The following is a 27,437-nucleotide window of genomic DNA, read 5'->3' as shown; positions in this document are numbered from 1 at the left end:
ACTACACGGATAAGGACGCTGTGCTGACTAAAGCAAGAAACACGGATGCCCTTACTTTACAAGGTTCTGCTATCTCTATATATCAAGATTTGGCATCTAGTACCCTTCAAAAACGTCGTCTTCTGAAGCCGCTTACTGATCATTTAAGGAATAAGAATGTCATGTATCGCTGGACATTCCCGTTTGGATTATCATTCTTCTATGAAGGTCGTCGTATGCTGGTCTCACCCGTGACAGATCTGGAGTCCGTATATGCGCACTTGGATATAGAACCACTGGATATAGAAGACTGGGATCCGGTCTTGGATTTGACGTCTCTCCCTGCTACAGCCCACTTGACACCATGGGAAGATGTCCCAGCTCCTAAACGTCAACGTAGCAAGAAGAAATCGGGACGTTTGGGCTCGCGTAGATTAGCAGGGGAAAGAGAGGAACTGCCTTGAATAACGGCGGGATAACATGCTTTATCCCAATTTATTCTTTATTTCGACCATGGCGTGGACTGCTATGGCTAGATGAGCTGATTGTGACGATATATGGTTAACTTACCAGATTCCCCCCGGTGGAAGGTTCTGTGTGAACCGTTATTGTTCTTGTTCTCAGTTGTGGGGTACTGTCCCCCATCTTTGTTATTTTTGTTATCTATGTTATTTATGTTTGCTCTTCCCCTCCCTGCCCTGTCGTTGGTACTTTTCGTCCCACATGTGTGCCTTATCTGTGGTCCCGTGGTACTATGGAGAATGTGGGTTGTATCTCTTGGCTCGCCTTCATATGGTAGCAGAAAGTTTATATGTTGGGTACTTGCCTGTCTGATTTGGGGATGTGATAACGTAATATACCTCTGCTATGTAATATGGCTACTCTGAAGATGGTATCTTATAATGTGAAGGGCTGCAACTCCCCCTCAAAGCGATGCCAAATTTTTTCTTTTATGAAGAAAGCAAAATGTGATGTCCTTATGTTGCAAGAAACACATTTTAAGAAGGATCATTATCCAAATCTTTCCTTTTCTCACTTTCCAGTATGGTTTCATTGTGGTAGCAATAATGGGGCCTCCAGAGGGGTGAGTGTGGGTTTTGGAAAAAATTTACCATTTGTCTGTTTATCTACCACTCTGGATCCAGAGGGCAGATTTATTATATTGAAAGGTAAGATAGGCACTCAATTTGTCACGTTTGTAAATCTATATGCTCCTAATGTTGGACAGGTATTGTGGTTGAGTAAGGTGCTACTGGTAGTAGACTCCGTGGCAGAGGGTATGACTATTATAGGAGGGGACATCAACCTGGTTATGGATCCTTTAATGGATTCATCCGTTAAAAAATCGGCTTTATCATACAGAGCTCTGAAGAGGGTAAAAACTTATTTGGAGGACCGTGGCCTGGTTGATGCATGGCGATGTTTTCATCCCACGGAGGTGGATTACTCCTTTTATTCCCATGTGCATAATTCCTATCAAAGATTAGACCACTTTTTTCTGCACAAAACTAATCTTCAACATTGTAGTAACATAAGTATAGGTTCCAGAGTGCATTCAGATCACGCACCGGTTTTTCTGTCATTACAGATAGCTAACACACAAAGCAGATCGCCAAGGTGGAGGATTAATGACTCGGTATTAGGGCGAGGAGATGTAAAGGAGAATGTCAAACAAAAGTTGGAAGAGTATTTTAGACTAAATGCTTTACCAGACTCTTCCCCCCAGGTGGTTTGGGACGCTCACAAAGCTGTTGTTAGAGGGCACCTGATCAGCATATGTTCTCATATAAAAAAGGAAAGAGATAGAGAGGTTGAGGTACTTCTGTCCCAGATTCAGAAATTGGAAAAAATCCATAAGCAGTCCCTGGCTAGCCGACATTTGACTGAACTAAACGACCTTAGATCCCAGCTTAAAAACTTACTTAACGCTTCGTCGGCTAAATATTTTGAGAGGTCCCGACAAAATTTTTACGCTCATGGCAACAAAGCCTCTAAATTCATATCCAAAAGGGTCAAACAGCGGCAGGTTAACAATCATGTCCATATGTTAAAGTCACCTGATGGCAGTTTGACTTACTCAGCTCCTAAAATAGCTTCTTTGTTTAGAGACTTTTATCATAATCTTTATAATTTGGAGAAATCACTACCCTCGGAGTGTCTGGCAGAGAGACCTGGGCTCATATCCTCTTTTTTAGACTCTCTCTCTCTTCCGGTCATCTCCGAGACGCAGGGGGAAGTGTTAGCAGAACCATTTACTTTGGCTGAACTGGAGACAGCAGTAAAGCAGTCCCCAGCGGGGAAGTGCCCGGGGCCAGATGGTTTATCTATAGAATATTATAGATCCTTCGGAGAGATTCTCCTCCCTCGCTTACTACGCATTGCAAATCTTACCACTGAAGGAGTACCTCTATCTGTAGATATGTCAAGGGCATATATCTCCCTCATACCCAAAAAGGGGAAGGACCATACGATCTGTGCTAACTTCAGACCTATCTCACTTTTGAATACAGATCTGAAGCTGATAGCAAAGATGCTGGCATCTCGTTTAAAACTGATCCTCCCAGACATTATTTCACCAGATCAGGTCGGATTTGTAATGCAAAGAGAGGGAAAGGACAACTCTACGAGAGTACTACACTTATTACATCACGCACAAAAAAATAGGGTTCCAACAGTCCTTCTCAGCACGGATGCGGAGAAGGCCTTTGATAGGGTTAGTTGGAATTTTATGAGACAGACTATGAGGGCATTCCACCTCCCTACACCATTCATTAATGCGGTTTTTTCAATGTATGCATCCCCCTCGGCAGTTATTACTGTAAACGGGGCCCTGTCCTCCCCTTTTGAAATTAGCAATGGCACCCGGCAGGGGTGTCCTCTTTCCCCCCTGCTGTTTGTCATGGTGATGGAGACTTTGATGCAGTCTATACGTTTAAAGTCAGATATAGCGGGTATGTGGGTAAGGGGGGTGGAACATAAAGTAGCAGCTTACGCAGATGACCTGCTATTGATTGTCACGAACCCTATTATTGCACTCCCAAAAGTAAAAGAAGTATTGGACTCCTTTGGGTACATTTCCAATTTCTTGATTAACGCAAGTAAATCAAAAGCGATGGGGATAGCGGTGTCGCCAGAGTGTAGAGAAAAACTGAGGGCTAATTCGGACTTTGACTGGTCGTCACCCCATATATCCTATCTAGGGATAAAGTTGTGCGCAAATTGTGACGAGTTGTTCTCCCTGAACTTTTTACCACTCCTGTCCTCTTTACCAGACATGTTACAACGATTAGATTTGCCTTATCTGTCTTGGTTTGGTAGAAAGAACATTGTTATGTCCTATGTCCTGCCTAAGCTTACTTATCTGATGCAAACATTGCCAGTAGCTATTCCTCGGCTATATTTCTCTCGTATAATCAGATTATTTGCTAAGTTTATCTGGAAGGGGAAAAGGGCGCGTATCGCGAGAGTCATTCTGACTCGGCAAAAAAGAACAGGAGGTATTGGTTTCCCAGACCCAGAACAATATTATAGAGCAATACATTTAGCTAGGGTGCTTGATTGGGTACGAGCACCGAGACATAAACTGTGGGTGCCGTTGGAGAACGCACTCTCCCCGTCACCACTCAGGACTTTAGTATTTATAGATCCCTCTATGCTTTCGGATTGCGGCCCCTCGAATCCCTTTACACGGGCAACACTTTCAGTTTGGAAAGGGTTTTTAGCTAGCTTAGGTGGAATACAGCTGCCATCTCCTCTGATAGAGGTAAGAGATATTATAGGGGCAGCCACAAAAGCAGTGAGGGATAGTGCTCCGTTACATGTCAGCAGCTCTCAGATGCCGCTGGCTCAGCTATTAGATGATGAGGGTTGTCTAATTTCACATTCTGCTCTGCTGTCTAAATTATCGATTAATGAGGGGAATTTTTTACTTCTTGCATATGTAAAGTCTGTTACTCTTACATGTTGTAGGTCCACCTCGTTTCATAGAGAAGCTAATTGGTTTGAAACATTATGTTCCCAGAATCGCACGCCGGTGAAGTGTATTTCTCAGATTTTTAGAAGGATATCTGTCCCTCTTGCAACTAGACCTCCATACTATATAGGATTGTGGGAAAGAGATCTGGGAAGGAAATTTTCTGAGGCCGAAATATCCCGAATATTGATCGCCCCACACAAAGCATCCAGATGCATTAAGATTCAGGAGAACAGTTATAAAATACTATCCCGTTGGTACAGGACACCTGATAAGACCTGCATGTATAGCTCCACGCATCCAGACACGTGCTGGCGCTGCAAGAGGGACAGAGGCACTTTTTATCATGTGTGGTGGGAATGTCCCCCGCTGAGAGAATGGTGGGGGAAAATTTTCTCAATATGTAACTCTGTGTGTAAGGGAACAATCCCGGTATCACCGGAAATTGCGTTACTTTCTGTTGCAGATTCTTCAGTCCCGGTAGTCCCAACTGCTTTATTCAAATTACTGATAGTGGCGGCTAGGCTTTTAATACCCCTACACTGGCTAACAGATACAGTTCCATCCTTAGATCATTGGATTGCGAGGGTAGATCAGATCTATAGGTTTGAGGAGCTATCTCATTGGAACTCACATTCGAGAGATAAATTTCTCAAGATATGGCATCCATGGAAAAAGTTCCGTAAATTTGTGTGACAGGATTCATTGTGAAGTAAGAGGTTAAAGTTATACCTTTGTAAGTGAAATGTAATGCTTGTTATTGATGTACCAATGACATCCCTCCTTCCCCCCCCCCCCTTGGGTTATTACCCGGTTCAATTTCCTCTTTCATGTTCCCCCTCCCCTTTTATGGTCTGTAAAGTACTTATAATATAGCATGGAATGTATTGCTTATCTGTGCAGACGTATATCTTCTGTATTGTTGGAAAATTCAATAAAAAATGTAAATATAAAAAAAAAAAAAAAAAAAAAAAAAAAAAAAAAGAATATACCATCATATTTAAAAGGACACTAAGGGTTTCCTATCCATCATAATGGACCTTCGTTGGCAACGACACTTTAGGCTGGCTAGCATTGACATAGAGAGCCTATACACGTGCATCCCGCAGGATGCGGGTGTACAGGCCGTCAGGCGTCATTTGCAGCACACTAAAAGAGACCCCAATTTTTCTGCGTACATTTGTGAGGCACTACAATTTGTGATCACAGGAGGTACGGCTATGGGGACCCCAGCCGCCCCCAACTTTTGCAAACTTTTTTCTTGCTGAATTGGAACAAGTGATGATGTATAATGTATCTAATCCTTTAACCCTTACAATTTTTTTTGCGTTACATTGACTATATATTCATAGTGTGGTCTGGTACTCAGGATGAGTTCTTCAGTTCATTGAGTATCTTAACAGCAACAATAAGAACGTGAATTCTACATAGAAATTTGGGGGTCAGGAGATAGATGCACATCTAAGAAATCCAAGTGTAAATGAGGGCCAATTGCAGACAAGGGGATATCGAAAACAAACCTGCAACTAACACATTGTTAAGGTTTGATAGTTATCACCATAAGCACATCATGTGGTCCCTCCCATATGCCCAATTCTTGAGAAGAAGAATTAACAATCATGACGATATGTTCTTCAAACAATCTGAGGAATTTAGTCAGATTGCTTAGATGAGGTTATCCATCTCACCTCATTGCCCAAGCATTTAAAAAAAAAAAAAAAAAAACAGTCAACGATCCCTATTACAATTAAAACAAAAACCATAAAAATATTAATAAGGATAGTTGCATAAGTCTCGGACATCCTTTTCCCGTTTCTAGGGAGCGAACATGTTCGCCAAATCTTTTTTGCATTTGACAGATAGGTTTGCCTATATAACATCTCTCACATGGGCAACAAATTACATGCTATGTATTCTGTCTTGCAGGTTATCCGTTCATTTATGTGGAACTTACAGCCCCCTATCTTAAGGTACCTGGTACATATAAGAAAATGACAAAATTTACACTGACCACATCTATGATTGCCTTTCGGCGCTACTGTTGATAACCAACGTCCTGTTTCTGTATTAGATGTGAAATGGCCCTCAACTAATACAGCCCTCAGATTTTGACATCTACAGAAAGATACAATTGGACATGTGTTTGCAACCACCGCTAGCAACGGATCGTTCTCAACCAGTGCCCAATTGTTGCGAATACTAGAACGTATAACGTCACTCATAGGACTGAAACCAAAAGATATTACAAAATCGCTTACATATGCATGAATGCCACGGTAGACCGCTCGCTCTTAATGACCGTAACGATCTTCGTTCCTTCTTAATATAAACATTGTTTAAACTTCTTTTATATTTGATGTGCGCAGTATATTCCTGTTATATTGTACAATTTGTTGTTTGATATTGTGTACCTTTTTGCTACCTTTATTATAAAGGTTATGATGTAAGCTCATATAGAGCAAGATATATAAGGAGCAAAGAGGAAGTGACGCAAAGGCCTTGACAAAGCGCGTGTAGCGTGAAACGGTCGTAGGTTCATTCCACACCAAACAGACCGAGATCGTTATCAATAAATAAGTTTTATTGCCACAAACGGTGAGTGCCTCGAATTTCTATCTTTTATACATATTAATAATCTACGGTTTCTGTCGATGAGCTCCCCGTGGGCAACAATTTGAAAGCGGACTCCAGTTTCATGCCTGAAAGGATCTCTATGCAGGGGGCGACAATGTGTCTGAATTAGGGCTGTGCCAGCCTTCTTTCCTTCCTCTTTTTTTAAATAAAAGCTCTGTGTGTATATACATAAAAGATGAGACAGCGCCAGATTCATCGTATGACTTATAACCCCAGCGCCCGACAGAACCGCCATGGTGTCCGTTGTTTTGACGGTAAAAATAGCACTGAATGCAACACTATTCATCCCGTCAAATCGGATAGAATCTGCGAAAGAGGCTCCAACGCAGATGTCAATAGAGCCTTAGAACAGTTACATCATGGGATAAAACAAATATAAAATAAAGGTATTTGTACATTTTGATACAAATTTTTTGAGCCCAGTATTGGAATGCTACAGGTGCAAATTTTTGGTGGAAGGGTAGGCCATTAAACACAAAATTGTTCTACTTTAAATTAGCTAACATATTACACTGTATATTATAAAATAGATGGGACACAACAAGAATAAGACATTTATATAAACTAGACAGACTATAATCTAAGGGGGTGGGTGAAGGAATAAGTACAATTATTGTAGAAGAGAGCGGAGGCCTACTGTAACTGTATACTATGGTGGACGTGAACGTGAACAGACAATCTTAAAGAGGGGGGTTCTGGCATATTGTTTAAACAATGTAAATCTAGGGCTTAATCTAACAGGGCATGAAAAAGTTCCAGAGGACAGGGACAGCTTGAGAGGAGTCCAGTAGCTATGAGGTGGTTATAAGGTATAAAAACAAGACTAAGTTAAAAGAGAACAGTGGTTGGTTAGGGCATTATTAGGGATTAGGGTCTGACACACAGAGAGGCATAGGAGAAAAGTAATTTAAATGCAGGGTATAATAGCTTTAACCACTAATTTTGAACTTTTGGACGAGATTATCCTTTGCTACTACATTGTAATTAGGCTTTGCTCACATCTGCGTTAGGGCTCCGTTCTGCAGTTCCGTCTGAGCTTTCCGTGAGAACGGAACCCTGACTGAAACAAATGTTTCCGTTTGCATCACTATCGATTTCAATGGTGACTGATCCGGAGCAAATGGTTTCCGATTGTCTCCGTTGTGTCAGGGTTCCGTTGTTTTGACGGAAGCAATACCGTAGTAGACTACGGTATTTATTCCGTCAAAACGATGGAACCCTGACACGACGGAGACAAACGGAAACCATTTTCACCATATCCGTCACCATTGAAAATCAATGGTGATGCAAACGGAAACCTATGGTTTCAATTGGTTTCAGTCAGGGTTCTGTTCGGACGGAAAGCTCAGACGGAACGTCAGAACAGAGCCCTGACGCACATGTTAACGGAGCCCAAGTCATTTTTTTCTCATGCACATTAGTACAACAAACAAATAAAAAGGTTCTAGCAAACAATGAGAAGTCATCTCAAGCTCTAGTGATAAATAGAAAACCTGATAATGGCAACTGCAGCACATTACGTTAATGTCTCAGCTCATTCACTTGTCCTATTTCACACTTGTGCATTCTTGGCTGGGAAGAGAATGAAGTGTATTCAAATTTTATTTATATAAAGCTGCAGACTGAATCCATGTTACTTTCTCTTGCAGCACTGAAAAGTGATTACAGTTTGTCTGGAACCAGTGATGTGCGTATTGATGATTTCAGAATAATATCATAATGTATTCCTACACCGTAGGATAAGGACTGCCTAGTAGCTATACATTGGCTCACGCAATGATAGGAAGTATAGACAATCCCTTAAACAATTGCTTAAAAAGTTACAGTGCCCAAAAAGTAATTTAAAGCGCACCTAACTTTTCAGGAGATTTTCTGAATAAACTATCACATGTGTGTACATGAGGAATAACACTATTTCTGACCATTATAAGACTTGTATTCTACATTATTTAGCAGATTTCCCCTCTGCAGACACTATCAGTTGTCTCAAATCTAGTGGGCGGAGCTTAACGGCTATCATGTCTTCTATACACTTCACACAGAGATAGGAGAGCAGGATTCTACCCTATCTACACATATATAGAAGCTGCAGCAGCATGAAATACATTATGCAGTAGTACTGAGTAGTGTAGCTGAGAATCCAGCACTGGCGTGACATAGAAATCTTACTATCACGTCTGGGTGTTTCTCACTCTGTTCCTGCCTTCTCCCCCTGCTTACCCGTCCCCCTCTTTAGACTTACATGCAGCTTGTGTTGCCGACTCAATCGCTCTGCTCGCTCCTCCTTTCCCCCCTCCCCTCTCCATAGACTTGTATAGGCAGGGAGTGAAGTGATACTCCCCTCCCTTCTGCAGCCATCAATTCTACTCTGTAACCAGGGACAGATATGGCTTGACAACAGGGGGTGAATAGCAGATTACAGGAAGGGAGACATCTAGTGACAGTAACTTCACACAGAATTTGCATGGATAAACCTAAATGTTAACAGTAAGTAAATTACAAAGTTGTTTTATATCAGGTATATTATTGGATTAGCATAAGTTGTTTAAAAAAGTTAGTGTCCATTTAAAGAGCATTTTCCACCTAAAATAAAAATATTGCCAGTAACACTTATCTGTTGAGTCCTCCTCCTTCAAGTAGTTAAATATCTACTCAGCTGCTTCTTAGTTATAGTGATCTCTAGGGTAAGTTTTTTAATAACCAGTAGGCCACCATAACAGCTTGCACATGGCTTGTAAGCAGATTCAATAAATAAAAGCACCCTGACAATTTTTGATATGAGAGACCAACCCCAGGAGCATGTGAGAACAAATCCTTATGGTTAGGCAAACTAGGCATGTGCTTAAGGCAGCGCATATTCGTGTAATGTATTGTAGCCGTTCAGCTACGGGACAGTGCAGAAACTGTCAGGTTTTAAGCACCCAGGGAACATGTACAGCAGCGAGGGATTTCTCTGCTGTTACTTGGGTGTAAAACCTGGAATAGGGCCTGGTTTGCTGGAGTGTGAAGGAGAAGGGCGGCTTCCACTCCATACAGACAGTCTGTGTCTTGGGCTGTCTGATGAGCCTACTTAGGCTTCACCTGAGGCGGCTCTTTAATTGAGGTGTGTGCAGTTCACACAGGGCTCTCAGTCTGGGGAAGACAGGCATGCTAGCCTGTGAGAGTCACCAATGTGTAAGGTAAAGCTGCCTATGTTATGAGGTGCTGGGCTCAAGGCTCAGCGTCTCGTAATGAGGGACACTGAATGTGTTCGAGGCTGGACGGCCTAGGGTTTATTTTGTATGTTTTTGTAGTAACACTGCTTGCTGTGGTGAAGACAATAAAGCTAGCTGTGGCTCGTTTAAACTTTTATGCAATGAGTTGGAGTGAACTTTATAAGTGTGCCAACCATCTCAGCCTGGAGATGGCGATCCTGTGAGCTAAGTGGTCCCCAAGATGTCACAGTATATAACTATAAACATGGTCATACATGCATTGTTTTCCTCTTATTTTTTTTTTTGGGGGGGGGGGGGGGGGGGAATGGTACCAACTATCCACCGTATTTTCATCCATAACTAGTAGGGGACAGGTTAAGGCAAGTCTAAGTCCAGATTGGTGATCTACTTCATACCTGTTTACAGCAGAATCTGTTCGAATGGTGGCAATGGGTGATCTCATATTCTTTAAATCCCAGACTTTCACAGTACGGTCATCACTTCCCGACACAACATTATCCCCCACCGTGAATACAGCAGAGGTCACAGTGCTGAAACAAAATATACGTCATTAATTCCACTTTAATACCGATAAAAATAGTGTATCCCTCCTCACAAAATAAATCACTGAAAAAAGCATAAATAAAATCATTACATTAGAACGTGTAGCAAGCTCTGCTATGAACTTGCAGTGGTATCTGCATGAAATCAACAGCTGAAATCTAGAAACACGGCTTTGGTTATACTGCATCGGCACGTTCTGTTCATTAGCTATGGTCACGGACGGAGTAGCATCAGTTTTTATTAACTCTGAATTCGGGGTGGTATGAACTGAAAGCGCAAGAAACGTTTCATGGAGACACTGATCCATGCTGACATGATAAAACCAGCCACTTGCTGCCCATTCATGCTGTAAATTTCCCTTTCTACAACATCCCAAAGGTGCTCCACAGGACTAAGATCTGGGGGCTATGAGGACACAGGAGATCACGGATGTCATGTCTGTACTAGATGACTAGGACTGTGTGACATGGCCACTTTTTTAGCCAGTTCAGGACCCGGCACCGTTTAGCCATTTTTAAAATGCATTAAACGGCTAGAAAGTTTTTTAGCTATTGGGCTAACGACATGATTAAGGCCTTACTCACACGAGCGTATTTCACGTCTGTGTTACACGCGTTAAAACAACGGACGTCATACGGACCTCTGCAATTCAATGGGGCCATTCAGAAATTTTGTGTTTTTCACGCAGCGTCTGTCCGCTTCGTGAAACTCACTGCATGTCCTATTCTTGTGCGGTTTTTGCGCATCACGCACCCATTGAAGTTAATGGGTGTGTGAAAATCACTGAAAGCACACAGATGCAAATCCTAGTGCTGTCCGTCATTCACGCAACAGTTGCTAAAGAAATGATGAGAAAAGGAAAAAAACACCTCCAGTTTTTTTTGTGGACGTAAAAAAACGCGTGAGATACGGATGACATGCGCCTGTAAAAAAAACACAGACGCACGCTGTACACGGATGTCACACAGAAATGGAACGCAGGAAAAACGCTGCGTTTTTTACGCGCCCAAAATGGACACGTTCGTGTGAATAAGGCCTTAGGCAAAATATTTTTTTGGTGACCAATGCATGCTTCTTTTTTTATGATTTTTATACACATTTTTGCTTTTTTAGAATTTTTAGGCTTATAGTTTGTAAAATGTTTTAGCTCATTTTTTTCTGGTAATAATATAGTGTTACCCTAAAACCTACTTTTTATTTGTGATGGTCGTTGTCTACTGAAAATCTTTGTATAAAACGTCTATTTTAGGGTAATTGTTAGGGTTAGCGTTACGACAATGATTGGTGGGGGGAACATTATTTGTGAAGGATATTTTAAACTCTATTTTTCAGTTTTATTTTTATATTACTATGGTCTATCCCTCAAAAGGTCAGAAAAGATCTTTAAGGGGCATTATTATTTCACTTTATTTTTTTACCCGATACTTTCTACTGTACTGTACAGCAGCCCCAGTTACAGGGGAAATCAGCCCTGTTAAAGCTTCATTCACATCTGCGCTAGGGTCCCGTTCCGACGGAGCATTCCGTCGGAACGGGACCCTGACTCAAACGGAAACCAAAGGTTTCCGTTTCCATCACCATTAACTTTAATGGTGACGGATCTTCTATTCTATACACAGCGCTCATTGAGCACTGAATGCATTAGTACAGAAAACACAGAAGTGGTAAAAACCGCTTCTGTCTTCTCTCTATGGTCCCTGGCAGCGTCTGACGGGCACCCCATATTAAACTGCCCAATCACTTGGGAGGTTAACTTAAACCTGCGCCGTGTAAATATAGTGGGCGGTCCTCAACCGGTTAAAGTGGTCAATTGGTGCTCAGAATGCATCAGTTTTGCCATGTTAATCTATCAGAAACCCAACAGACGGAGAAACTGGAATTTGTTAAAAATAAAACTGCTTATAAAAAGGGTTGTTTCACGAAGACCACTCCTTTTAAAAACAAGTCTGCTGATCGCCGCAGGTCCAAGTTCTCTCCCTTGCAGAAAAAGAAACGGCTATTAATGTAATGCATTGACGGGTCAGGTCCATGGTGTGGGACGTTCTGGCACATAAAGAAGAGTCCGGATGGCGGGACCCTCCTCTATAATACCCATATACCCTAATAGGGCAATTGGACAGGTGCCTTTAATATATTTCAGATCCTCTGAGGATTAGGAATACAATAAACATTTTTATCACACTGTTTATGGCAACAGGCTATGAATTTTGGCCTTTTTGATCATTTAACAAATATTCTGTACAAGGACACGGACAATATTTCATGGATATATTGCAATCTTAGACATGCAATCTGAGGGCTTTCTGGGGACAAGGTTAGAGAAAAACACTGGTTTATCTATATAGCGTGCAGATTAGACACCTCTCCAAATAGAAATGTGCATACGGTTTAAAATGAAATTTAGCCTACTTAGAACGGGTAGAAAAAAACCAGCACATTTTCTGTATGAAAACCATCACATTAATTCAGGTTTGTCAGCTTATCCTTCCAGTGCATTTGATTTCCTGACACATGCCTTAGCAGGGGTCATGCACATCTATTTCTGCAAATTTTGTAATTTTAATTTAAAATGTCAGTTGTTTCTGTCATTTTCCTGGTACTGCGGGAATTTGATTTCATGTTCCATTCAGTCTGCTGATTAGAGATTAGCACTATCCAGGTCACAAAGGCCCAATTTACGCGAGCCCTCTTAATTTAAATTGACATCAAATTAGGTTCTAATTAGGACCTGACCATTCTGCATTAATGAGACAAAGTTGCTTAATGTAATTTCAGAGTGCAGCAACATTCTACAGAAAATGATATGACACCTAAAGTCTCCCCTCTCCCTTTAACCCTGTGTATACATTATAAGGATTTGTGGTAATTATCTTATCTTTCTTTACTCCTGCCATGGCAAGGTTTCAATATACTAAAACGCTGCCGAATCTGTCACAGGAATCAATCACATTGGCGTACTGGAGCCAAAGGCAGTAGTGAAAAGATAGCAAAAAGCACTGAATACTGAAAACTCTATTTAGCTAAATATTTTATGACTTACTTGGGCTGGGTTCACACAGAGTTTTTTGCAGGTGGAAAATCTGCCTCAAAATTCAGTTTGGAATTTTGAGGCAGATTTTCCTCTGCTTGCACGCCGATTTTCGCGGCGTTTCTCGCCCGCGGTCATTGAGCGCCGCGGGGGAAAATACACCGCAAAATACGCTTTCTCTGCCTCCCATTGATGTCAATGGGAGGTCAGAGGCGTAAACGCCCGAAGATAGGGCATGTGCCTTTTTCCTGCGAGCCGGTTTTTCCGCCTCCGCTGTTTTTTGGCGCGTTTTGCGGCACGGTTTCAGCGTAAAAAAAACTCAGTGTGAACCCAGCCTTAAAGGAACATAAAACGTAATAAAAACCAATAAAGAGATGTAATACTAGGAACATTTGCCATGATATCCTCCAATAACACCATTAGAGTAAGGCCACCCATAGGGGACTTCTTCCGCCACGGATTCAGCTGAATTGCAAAGGGTTAATTCCACTGTAAAAAATGGCATTTCCCCAAAGAATGAACTTGTTGCCGATTTGAAAATCCTCAGCATGCTCCGATATCTGTAAGACTTTCTTTGCTATGAGTGGATTGTTTAAAAAAAAAAAAAACATTTACAAGTAGCAGAAAAAAAATATGTATTGTAGTGAATCCCAAAAGGATTGTCAGTGCAGAATCCACACAGAAAATATGCAATTACGCCATGTCTGAACATGGCCTACGGATTCAAATTGCACTTCAAAAGGTTATAAAAAAAAATGTAACAAAGTCTGCCCTGCTCTATTCTGCTTTGTTTTACTTGGGGCTCCTCAATTTCTCTCTCCCTCCTTCCACCATCTCCAGAGTTTAGACTATGAGAAAAATAAATTTGGCGAATGGAGTGCTTAGGCGGCTTTTTTTTTTTCTGAATGGAAGAGAGAAACATTCCCTAATGCTCTGGCTGCAAATAAAAGGAACCTTTGGGATATTTTTGAATTTAGCCCCCTATATGTTTACATGGATATTTGTTAACAAAACACCCTCACTCTAGTGGTCACTGAACTAAGCACCACTGCATTTAAACACTGCAGAAGCGCTGGTCTGTGCATGGGGCTTCCCTGATTTTTTTATTTTTTTTGGGGGGGGGGGGGGGTTCGACAGATAGGGCTTTATTTTTTTTTTATCACTTGGATGCTGCACGGAGAGGCTTTTTGCGCAGTTGAGACATTCCTCCGCTGGAGCCGTGTCACATATGTGACAGCTGCAGCAATAAAAAACAAAAAACTCTGTGCAATTGTACAAACTGTGAGGTAGGTGACCCCCCGATGTACAGACTTGCGAGACGCTGCAAGTAATGAAGAGGCAGTAATGAGGGAGGTAATATTTTTTTTAACAAACATCCTGTTGCAATTCAAGAATAAGAGGGCTATATGAAAAAACATGAAAAGTCAAGCAGAACAAAGCCCCGTCCTCTTAACTTAGCCATACACCCAATCTACAAGATTGCTATTTTCAGAAGCTCCTCCAGAGTGACCAAGGCAAGTGTTTTCTCTAAAAATAAAAACCAAAAAACAAGCTGGAGTTAGATGCAACAGATTTATGTAGAGGCATAGCCGCTTAATAAACCTGTCGCATCTTCAGCGGTCTAGCAGCGAATGTAGATTTCTGCTATAATTTATGCCATTTTCAGGTGTAAATTATAGTAAAAGCGTTGCGCCGTGGGTTGCCGTCCTCTTTCCCTAAGCCCCACCCACTTTATTTTGAGAAGTGGAGACGGGGGAAACAACCCAAGGCCTCATCTACACGACCGTAGTGTTTTTTTACGGTCTGCAAATACGGATCCGTAATGCATCTGTATTTACGGATCCGCCAAAAAAATAAAAAAGGAGAGGCTACAAGTGATGTCAACAACATGTCCCAACCTCTTGAAAAGGTCACATGATCGCTCAAGCGCCATTTTCTTGGGGAATCCCCTACCGTACCATAGCAACGCTTTCACATCTGTATCAGTCCACAATTTTGCACTTACCCATAGAGTCCCTGCCGCAATTGAGGACAGCAATATGACATGTTCTACATTTTGCAGATCATTTCTATGGCCCGGACATACATCTGTAAATATACAGATAGGCATCCGTGGCCAAGGCCTATAGAAATGTATGGGTGCACAGATTATCCGGAATTATGGTCGTGTGCACGAGGCCTAAAAGCCAAAATTTTTGCAACTTTTGAGTCGTTTGTGACATTTCTACACCAGAAGATTGGCATAGAAACATTAACTTCCCCCAGAAAGTGAGCCTTCGATTATGAGCCACTGCGGAAAATAAAGAACAGAGGCATTCAGCAACATATTGTTCTAAACAAAATGCCGTAAATCGGTTTGCTCCTGCAGTACAAGTGTTTGATAACAAAAAAAAACAAAGAAAACTGTTATCCGAGAAGACACCATATAAAAAAAAAAAAAAAAAAAAAAGCGTTGCAGTTTCTAACAGTATCAACTATCGTCAGGAACTATTGAAGAGTTTTGGTTTTTTTTTGTCGCAATTTTTTATACAATTTTACAAGAAAAAGTAATACATCGTCAAGTAAATAGGAGACCATCTCGGAAAATAAGCCAACGATGCAAATGAAAGCCACGTTGATCACAGAAAAACTATATAAAAACAATACACCTGCCAACGGTGAGAAGACCAAGCGTGAATACATAATGAACAAAAGAAAAATTGGCCGCACCTCACCTCAAAATATATAGAATTCTCGAGAGGCACCCTGCACAATGAAGGACAAAACTTGTAGGAAGGCGGAGGAGGGGGTAAATAAATAATTATCTAATCTTTTTATTTTCATCAACAATGGAGTTTATGCATGAATGACACTGGAGAATTCGGGTGAATCTTTAAAGGAGATCCAACCCTGCCAAGTTTGGTAGTATTAGTCCACGTCATGCTCGTCATCAGGCATCAGATTCTCCGTTCTGCAGAGAAAATCAACTTCTGTCACCCACTCCAGTATAGAGGTAGTCTCAATAGAGCGCAAATGGCGAGGAATGATCATACGAGCGGACGTAAGAAAATGTCTCAGTAGCCCCAGTTTAACCAAATGGAAGAGATCCCGGTATCATGGAGAGTAAAACAATTTGTGGAGTAGGGACAATGGTACTTCCTATGAGGTGTGAGAAGACATGGTAAGCCGTATCCCATAAGCAACGGATAAGGGGGCAATCCTACCAAATGTGTAACCAACCTCATTATTACACCGCCAATACTCCTCAGAGATAAGTGGGCACATCTTATGTAAATCTGCTGGACAACAATAGCATCGTGAAAGAATTTTATCATTCTTTTCCTGCGCTCTGCAAGCCACGGGAAGCCTGTGAGTAAACACAAAAGCTTTGCCCCATTGCTGAGGAAAACTGGCTGCCACCTTCCCCCAGGCACACTTAAACCAAGGGGTGTTCACAATACCAGCGTTTTGTAAGATCTTACAAAGCTGTGATTTAGTCCTGTGAGGACAGGCCCTCTGAAGCGGGTTTCCAGGGGTCAAAGATCTGCAGTGAATACCGAAAGCGGATGGAAGGAGGATAAAAACGATCAGAGTTGTGAATAGGCGGAAAAGGAACGGGACCTCCCTGGTCAGGACGTCCTGGGAGGGGACAGGGTAGGGAGAGAAATCGGAGCTCATAAGGGTAAGTCCCAATCGTGTTTTAGGATTATGATCCCAGGACAAAAACTGTTACACCCACTCCAGCAGAAAATGCCGGATTGTCAAACAGAGGAGTAAGCAGGCCTGGAGAGCGGAGATAAAATATCCGGTCCTGGAAGGAAGTATTTATCTATCCACAGTACGGAATGAAGGGCAAAAGGAGAAAGAGTTCTGAGAGAGACCCATTGCTTCTGATCGGCGCCACGAAACCAGTGTACCGGGGGAGTAAATATGGAAGCATAATAATATAACTAAAAATCCAGGAATTTGGTACCTCCAGTAGATTCAGCCCTAGCTAAAATTTTGCGACCCAGACGCGGTCTAGTCGTTCCCCATACAAATTTTTATGTTGCTTGAGAAAGGTCCTATTGAAGGACTGAAACATTGCACTGTCTGATGTTGCCTGAATAAACTACACATTTTTTTATCACCTATTGGAGTGCTGCAAGATCTTCTTTTGAATAATTTTTTATTATTATTTGTTTGCATTTTTACTTTTCTTTTGTATTTCAAATTGTCCCACAGGAAAGACCGTTGGGGAACATTATTTATTTGACACTGCAGGGGAAAACAGCCCTGATAACGTGACCGTTGTCATTATCAGGGCTGTGCTGAATCTAGTAAGACCCATAAGCTCTGTCATTTGACAGCTCTGTCTCTATTGTATACACAGCATTCATCGAGCACTTTGTATATAGAGATCAAGAAGGAAAAACCAGTAAAAAAAAACAAAAAACAAACTTCTGCCTTCTCTACTAGGTGTAAAATATGGGCGGTCATTTAGGGGATCAGGAGCTAGAAAGGCTGCCCTGAAAAAGCACTGTAGCGTTTTTGATCTAGCATTGAAGCCGCGTTCATATATATGCTATGGAGGCTCAATTAGGGGCCTCCGCTGCAGATCCGGCAGAGAATACCAGAAACACACAAACCCCGACTAAACCCATTAAAAATCAATGGGTTCCGTCGACCGCCATGTCATATAACGGAATCCGTGCTTCCGGTTTTTTAATGACAAGCTCCTTTGACGGAGCAGAACGGAAAGCCCAACGCAGCTGTGAACTCAGCCTAAATCACTCATAGGAGTTTGGAGATTCACTTCAACTGAACTGCAATGCATTTAAAGCATTATTCGATATTTAATATAATATATTCACTTTGTCCTTCCATAAAGCCTGGGGTGAGAAAACAATGTACATTTCGGGAACCAATAAATTAAATATTGCAGGTAAAGGAATCTAATCTGTAGTCGCACATGTAAATTTATCCACATCAACAATAGATTATAGCTCCTTGAAATTTGGGGTATTTATTGGATTGGTTACTGGGGTCCTGGAAGTATTGAAATCTAGCTTAGAGGAGCCTCTTCTCATTTTTCCTTAAAATCCACTTTCCCACATAAAGCCAAAATTTGTTGGCTGATGGACTTCATACTGTGATGAAAATACTTCAGTGGGTGCTGATCCATAGCTGCGCCAATGTGTCCCATATTGTAAATTAGCTGGTGATGATCTGAATCCAATCAAGCATCTGTGGGATGAGATGGAACGAAGCCATTCATCAGAATATACTGTAGATGCAGCTGAATTCACACTCCTGTGACCACCCTAGCCTTGCTTTGGCATCATATACAATGTTATGTAACCCAAATACACAAGTTCTTCTAGGTTGAGGGCCGGCCTATGGGACCTGACTGCTCCACATTCCAGCAACACTTCATTTATAGAAATGAGTAACATCCAGTATTAAAAGGGAATGCCTGAAAAACATTATTGATATGAATAACCATATATCTGGCTTTTCAATTTGTTTTTTTTAGAGATCCAAAAATAAAAATGTTTTATCCTTTATATCCGAGATCTGTTACAGCTTCTAAAAAGTGACCAATGTTATTTTCCCAAGTAATTGACTTTCCATTTGTAAAGAATAATATAAATTCTTAAAGGAGAACATAAAAATACTTGGCCACCACAGCATAAGCAAAAATGTGAGGTAGATTGAAGAATGAAAAATGGTAAAATAAAGAAAAAAAAACTCCTAATATTGTGAACCCTGACAAAGTGAAGACAATGAGCCATGAAGATAGATCAATTTACTGTAACGGACATAGATGTTGTTTCAGGCCAGATTTATAAAGTGAAGTTTTTGATGAATATTGTTTAGCCCAAAAAAAAGTTTGCAATAAAAAAAAAAGAATATTTCCCTTAAATTATTCCTTCACGTAGGATCCACTTCAAAAACATCGTCAAACTGCCCTGTGTGAACGGGACTTTACTTGGCTGTGTTCCCTCTCCCTGGACACAATGGAGAAATTAAAAAGAAATAAAGACAGCAATACCTATAAACAAAATGACCTATAATGGTTAAATCCTGGGCCAGAATGTGACATTTTTTAAAATCTCACCCCATATTATGCAGGATTAGTTCATTCTGATGCAAAATGCAAACAAGGAAAGTAATATCTCGGATTGATGGGCCACATTTACAATAACATGAGACCCCCTCAGTGAAGATAATGAATACACAACCGACAGGGGCTGCAAACGCATGAGGGCTTTTATGTTGGAGAATCTTTCGGGATCCCCTCCAGATATTCGAGCAGAGAAGTGGGCAGTGCATGTTAACTGAACAATAATATGACCACCCTAAAAATGTGTCCCATTATAAAATCAAGACTTCATTTTAAGAACTCCGTTTTTATATGATGACGTGACAAATATTATACTGTAGGGATTAACTATGTAAAAATAATCTTGTGCGTTAAACTGGGAGCGGGTACTGGAAAAGTAACTAAAATGGAGAAAATATATTTCTGTCATTGTTATTCTACTCCAAAGGCTTCCCTGGAAAAACTCCACCCTGGAAACATACGAGGGTGCAGTGAAAATCTCCCTCAATCCATGAATAATGAGAACGCAAATCAGAGTAATGAGAAAATGAACCGTCGTAAAATAATTTTTGTGCAACCGATCCTACATTTCTTCCATTCTTGATATACCGATTGTTCATTTCTGTGTATTTTGCTATGGAAGGTTGTCAGCGATGGTGGGGGTCTCAGTAATTACATCGCTGTGACACATGAAATGTTTTCTGAAAAAAAACACTTTAAATAAATATGTCAAAAAAAGAAAGTAAAAAATTTGATTTTGCACTTTTTTTGTGAGTCCGGAAAACCCCTATAAGATGACTTCTGCCAAAGTTTGACAGTAACAGCGACTATATACAGGCTGTTATTATTTTTACCACTATATGGGTGGGATACATTTTGAGTCGAGATTTTTTTTTTTGTGTACCCTTCCATACATTTGGTTCGTCTTCCGTTTAGAGATCACTTTAGGTTAAGCAGAGGTTAAATTGCTCCCAACTAAATGAGTCATTAAAGAAGGCATCAATGGCAGACCACTGGACCATGTCCTAATAGAACGCTATAAGGCATTAGGATTTTAATAACTCACAGGTATGACAGGTACTGCAGAGCATTAGGGAGAACAGGCTGTGCCAAGAGTATAGGCTGGAGACACTTTAAACAGTAGGTCTCATGGGGAGTTTGGTGCGATGCTACTATCCTCCGAAAAAAAAAAAAAGATTCAGACTCTGCCAAACCCCAGCAAAACTCATTTATCTTGTCGTAGGGAGCAGCCGAGCATGTACTTCCAGCTGACAGCGTGGCACTTTCTCACCACACACCACTGCCCGAACTGGAACATTCTGCTCCCTCCGTGGGTCTCAATCAACGGAAATACTGTGATGCTAGCACTCCTCATTAGGACTAACAGCTGTCTCCCCAGTCACACAGAGACTGCAAACTGTTTTGCATAACAATCTGCCGAAATTTCACACACACAGGGAAAAAAATATGATGTGAAGGATGCTGGACCATGAAATGCTGATGCAGTATGATCTAAGCTGTGCATTATGTCCCAAAATTAACTGTGGGCTTTCCGGAAGCCTAAAAGCATTGGAAGAAGATGCTGTCAGAATGAAACGAGCTATCTGACTGGATAAGTACATGAATAGAAGCTCCTGAGGTATCCAAAAACTGTCATGTACAATGCAAGCAGCGCCCGAGGGGAGCAGCAGTATGTTACCTCTGGCTATTAATACTCTCGGCTAGGTACCACTAGATGACTTGGCGCTCGTGTCGACGTTTATGAAATGTCACTTCGAATCTACTGTTTTGTGGATAAAGTGTCCAGGTCCCATTACCTCCATAGTATCAAATAATAGGATCATAGATCTCAGAAAAGTAGAAAACAGTCCTTTTCTATAGTTACAAGCAAACCAAAAATTCTACTATATTTAGGCATGCAGGTCAAAAACGTTGTTATTTGTTGTCACTCACATTTATATTAGTTCCGATACATTTTTTTTATTATTATGTATTTTAGAAACAAACATTAGTGAGACTATAAATATACAACTGTCAAATAGGGAACTCTTCAAGCACTACAAGTGACATACACTACAATTGCAGACAATCCGGTCTACAGACTTCCTCTTTAACCTATAATTATGGCAGATGCAGTACCCAGTTAGAGATACTTTCTGATCCATAACAAAACGAACATGTTAGACAAGTTAGGAATTTGAAATCCACCGTCTCCAGATTAAAAATTTTGCTACAAAAAGTGCCCTTGTTATGGCCCAACTGGAGGTTTTAGCTATTTTTAAGCTGGATTTATCTCCGAGTAAACATAACGCTATAGATAGTGGAATCTGCGTTTGATACGCCACATCTGAAGCTTCGGCCATGTCGTACATCTGACTTATTAAGAGATCATTTTGGGCAATTATCGGTTTCTCTTTCTACTTCTAAATAAAAATGTTGGGGTAAAATACAATCTACATACTGTAAACCAATGTTTGTGAGATGTTCAAAAACTGGCATTAAAAATAATGCAAGAGATATATATATATATCTATCTAAAACAACTGACGACATTTCCCCTATATTCCCCTGTGCCATTTTTCTGAAAATTTTAATTTGTTGCCCTTACCGAATTTTGTATTTAACATTGAATAACGTTTTGCAATACTTGTATTCTGTCCCCCCAGTTTTATCCAAGAAATATTCCAATATAGTAAAATTTGCAATGAACAATAGACCGGACTTTGCCTGTGCCTCCATTGCGCGTCTCATTGGAAAATATCTTAATATCAGGGCAGGCCAAAATGTTTTCTACTCATTTGACACCTGTAGACCCCATAACTTGCTCTAATCTATAAAATTTCAAATTTATTCCAGAAATCCATTCCAATCATCTTATTTAAATGTTTCAAAGATTAGATGCTGCAAAGAGGGGTTGCCCTAGTGCAGGGGTTTCAAACTCGGCCCGGTAAATAGGCCGCACATGGAAAAAACTTGAAGTTGACGGGCCGCTCTACTTTCAAATTTTATACAATACAAAATTATTGTTAATCAATTCGTTATTTGAACTACTATAACAACACTACATTACTATAATAATAAGAATACTAAATTACAATAATAATAAATTACTATAATATAATAATAACTATAATAATACTAATAGATTACTATTATAATAATACTATTAAATGACTATAACAATACTATATTACTATAATACTGCTAGGTTTAAACGTACTGGAAATTTTTTGAGTTTACTCCAAGTGCTTATTTTAACAATCCAGTTTTGCAGTTTAAGTGTCGCTAAATGCAGTCTGGCTGCTGAGTTGGCAGCGTTTGGCAGACACAAGCATGTCAAAATTGGGCAGTCCCTTTTTAGATACTGCCATCCCCACGTAGATAATGGCTCCCCCCGTAGATAATAGCAGTGCCCTCTGTAGATAATGCCACAGTGCCCAATGTAGGTAATACCATACCCCCCCCCCCCCCCGCAGATAATGCCACAATGCACTCTGTAGGGAGTGTCACACCCCCCTAGATAATGCCAGTGCCCTTTGTAGGTAATTCCCCAGAGCCCTCTGTAGGTAATTCCCCAGTGCCCTCTGCAGATCGTGTCACACACACACCCCTTTGTGGATCGTGTCACACACACACCCCTTTGTGGATCGTGTCACACACACACCCCTTTGTGGATCGTGTCACACACACACCCCTTTGTGGATCGTGTCACACACACACCCCTTTGTGGATCGTGTCACACACACACCCCTTTGTGGATCGTGTCACACACACCGCTTTGTGGATCATGCCACACATATCCCCCTATAGATGGCTCCATTAGGCTCCCTCCAGGAGTGGAATCCTCTGCCAAAGCATTGCCGGCACTTTGGCCGGGGACTCCTCTCCTGGAGTAGCCCCTGACGGCACTGTCCATATATGGACAGTTATGTGAGAAGCCTCATCTATCAGCGGAATCCCAGACCACTGCGTCGCCGAGGCGATGGCTGGGCATTCCGGTCCAGGAGGAGCCACTGACGTCACAGTCCATATATCCACGTCAGAGGCCTCGTCTATCAGCCGAATCCCCGACCAGAGCGCTCTGGCTGGGGATTCCACTTCTAAAGGGAGTCCAAATTAAGCCATCTTTAGAGAGGGGGTATAGCGCTGTCCAAAGGGTGGGGGGCGGGATGCGACGCGGGTGGGGAGGCACTCGTCCTTCGGCTTGCTCTCTGCTCTCGCACTGTCAGCGGGCTGCAAATGACAGCTTCATAAATCATCGGTGTATAGGGATATTCTAGCCGCAGTTTGTCCATATTTAAATCCATCTCTTTCTTATTTCTTAAAATTAATGCAAGAGGCTCGAAAGTCAAGGTAAAAAGGAGGGGGGATAATGGACAACCTTGCCGTGTGTCTCTGGACAAGGAATAAGTTAGGGATATCCCCCCATTAATAATCAGCATGGCCCTTGGATCTACATACAACAACTTTAACAAAGACGTAAAATTTTGACCAAAGTCGAATTTCCTCAACACATTTTGATCCACCTATCTCCCATATTAAAAGTCAATTTGTAAGGAATGGAAGTTATTGTTAACCGATTTGCCCACATAAAGCCACATTGATCAAGACGGACCAGTGTAGCAACAGCTTTGTTAAGCCTTGTCAAGAGGACCTTGACAAAGCAGTAGTTTTGTACAGAAATTTATCAAGGAGATGGGTGTTCTTATCAGGCTTTAAAATAAGAGCGATCAATGCCTCCTTCATAAAGTCTAATAGGGTCCCTGCGACAAGGCAGGTATTATACATCTGCAACATCTGTGAAAGAAATGGATGTCGTGATATTCCCTATACACATCAAGGGGGATCCCATCGGTTCGTGGTGATTTGATTATGGGCTTAGTCTTTAACGCATTTTTAATTCCTCCTGGGAAATTGAATGATCCAACCTAGTTCAGATAGATCTTAAATCAAAACTAAATCCCAAGACACTTCTTTTTTCGCTTGAGTTACATAAACAAAAAAAAAAAAAAAAAAAAGCTAATATGTATGGTGGGTGACCTATCACAAATGGACATTAGTTTCTACTGCAACTATTGCGTAATTTCTGCTGGACAAAACTGCGTCATAGATACAGGTTGAACGATAACATTGGTAAAGGTCGTGACCTTGAACCACCACTGATTTCAAGAACAAACCGGCTCTACAGAGTGATCCAACCCTTTGAGTACTGCTCAGAGATTTACCGGAAACCTGTCATAGTGCGGCCTTTTGCTCAGACTATTCTGTCAGACTACAGGTAACAGAAATATCTGTGAAATGCTCAAGGGGTTGGAGCGCTCTAGAGAGTCCGTTAGAGAGATCAGTGGTGGTCGTGATCATAGACTACCAATGTCATCTTCTAGCATGTATCCATGACGAATCAGAAGATTATTTTTACTGAATTTCAAATCTACATCTACTTAAAAAAGGGAACCAACGAAGTGTAGGAGCTGCACCGTAGCGTAGAAATGTGGGTGCTATCCTCAGGGGAAACTTGACATGAGACCCCAAACAAGTTCAACCAAAATCCAAAAGAGGCGGCAGCACTCCAGTGGTATAAAAATCCAAGATTTATTCACCCAACATACAGGCCTGTATGTTGGGTGAATACATTTTAGATTTTTATACCACTGGAGTGCTGCTTCTTCTTTTGGATTTTGGTTGTACTTATAGAAAGGAGTCTTTGAGACAAACCCTTTTTTATGTCCTATTAGATTTCAGAGGGAGAACTCCCGCTCGGACCCTCCTTTATTAGCAGCCCTTGCTCTGGCAGACTCTAACCGTCCATGTCTTACATGGTCACATGTATGAGACAATCCCTTTAGAGGTTTTTTTTCTGGTTTTATGTAAAGTTTATTCATTTTATAATGAAAAAAATGTATATTATATTTTTTGGTTTCAATTCCTGGGAACATCCACCAGTGGCTGAAACCCCATACAGACTGAAAACATTTCTCAGCTGAGAGTTTGCTGCTATTACATCCAGTAGAGACAATCCTCTGCAACCTAATCATTCTTCGATATAACAAAGCCATGACAGCTATGCAAGATCTGTTATCGTACAGATCCCAATGAATTATAATGGATCACACGGACATCAGGCTTCAGTACGTTTGACAGCAAATGTAGCGCTGCAGACTGCATTATTCCTGCAGACAAAAATTCGGGAACCCGGACTGAAAGCATAAAAAACAAAACGTGAACATAGCCATACTAGAAGATTTATAATAAATTAGTACAGAACATATCAAATCTATGGCCAAATCCCCGAAACAGTTAAACTGTAACTATATCTGCTCTATAACTGGAAGTAAAGCCCAAGTAGTTATTCCACTGAAGAACAAAATTAAGATTCTGTATATTCCCATCTATGAAATGAATCAGGATTCCATACATAATGATTCACCGCCTGCCCATTTCCAATGGCACTTAAGGTAGATGTCATGAAAGGCACCTTATAAATGATGGGCAGAAATACCTGTTCAAAGCATAAAAGTGATCAGGGATATGTGGATTTTGCTCATCTATGGCAAGCAATTCTATCCCAGCCAGCCACACAGATTTCAAAATATCTCATAAAACAAATGAGTTGTGACAAAAATTCTAATGGAAAAATGAATGTTTTGCATTTAAGTGCTTGCAAGTATAAAGCAGATGGCAAAAAGGGGGAAGATATCAAATTAAGTCAAATCAAGTTAGAAAAGAAGATATATCAGAAAAGAAGGCTCCTTTAGGCCCTGTTCACACAGAGTTTTTTGACGAGTTTTTGGACGCGGAAACCGCGCCGCAAAACTCGTCAAAAACCGCCCGAAAATGCCTCCCATTGATTTCAATGGGAGTTGGACGAGTTTTTTTACCGCGAGTAAAAAAAACGCGTCGCGGTAGAAAGAAGAGTCATGACCCATCTTGAGGCGGTTTCCGCCTCCAAAACCCGATTTCAATCAGTCAGAAAGAGGAAAAAAACGCCTCGACGAGTGTTTTGACGAGTTTTTGTCAAACCACTGTGCAAAAAACGTCTGGAGCAGTTTTTGCAGGAGGAATTTTCCTCCTGCAAAAAACTCTGTGTGAACATAGCCTTAGAATAGATGTTTTTAAACAGGATTCCCACTCAACAAAACATTGAATTGGCCAAGTCAGAAGTTAGAGCAATAGCCAAAGTTTGGTAAAAATATATGATGGTTTTACGTACAGAATTTTCCAGTTTGGTGCATCGGACATTTTTGATAAGTAACACCAGGAAGGGCAGCCATGTTGGTTGTCACTTTTGAATCGGTTTCTTAGACCTTATTCACACAAACTGTGAAAACAGACCTGTGACGGCTCGTGAAAAATAGGACATGTCCTACTTTTGTCCGTGTTCAAGGATCCCTCAATAGACCCAAGTCTATGAGGGATCTCTGAAAACGGGTCTTGCACAGATGCAAATCAGCCATGAAAACCGGACGGTTTTCACGGCCGATTTGACACATGTCCTTGTGAATAAGGCCTTAGTAATTGGTGGTAAAACTGTCAATTTGCTATTGGTCGAACATACGGACAAAATTCTAATTGATTGAACAGTTAAAAATTTGATTCCAGCCGTAGCAAGTGATGGCTTGTGGTCAGGATAAGACGTTATATGCCGATTGTTGGAAGTATAATGGCAGATACCCCACGGGAACAAAGAGACCAATGCCCTGTTGCCATTTTCTCTGCACCGTATCATTCGTGTTCAGGCATCGTGCAGCAAATTGCCACTCTCTCATTTTTAATGAATGGCCGGCATGTTATACTATATCTTCTCTGAAATAGCCATTGCAGGGGAAACGTATGACTGGCTGCATACGCCTCTGGCAATAACAAATTGTCAAGGGTTTCTGAAGCCAGACTCATGGCGATCTGTTTATCGTCAGGCTAGCTTCAGTATAAAAAGGGGTGGTCATGGCGAGACTAGTTCTTTAACCCCTTCACGACTGCCATTTGTATATACACGTTCCATCT

General features: G+C 41.1%; 1 protein-coding gene across 2 annotated transcripts in view; it reads right to left on the bottom strand.

Moving 5' to 3' along the window:
• The window catches only part of WDR37 (WD repeat domain 37), a 141,210-nt gene that overhangs the window by 4,314 nt on the left and 109,459 nt on the right, over positions 1-27,437 (bottom strand). For both annotated transcript variants that reach the window (XM_075827430.1, XM_075827432.1), the window contains exon 13: positions 10,197-10,331. In XM_075827430.1, the coding sequence (XP_075683545.1) occupies positions 10,197-10,331 (135 nt within the window). The remainder of the gene's footprint in view (positions 1-10,196; positions 10,332-27,437) is intronic.

Source organism: Rhinoderma darwinii, chromosome 5, assembly GCF_050947455.1.
Source record: "Rhinoderma darwinii isolate aRhiDar2 chromosome 5, aRhiDar2.hap1, whole genome shotgun sequence".
Taxonomy (NCBI): Eukaryota; Metazoa; Chordata; class Amphibia; order Anura; family Rhinodermatidae; genus Rhinoderma; species Rhinoderma darwinii.
This window is presented reverse-complemented; position numbering and strand designations above follow the sequence as displayed.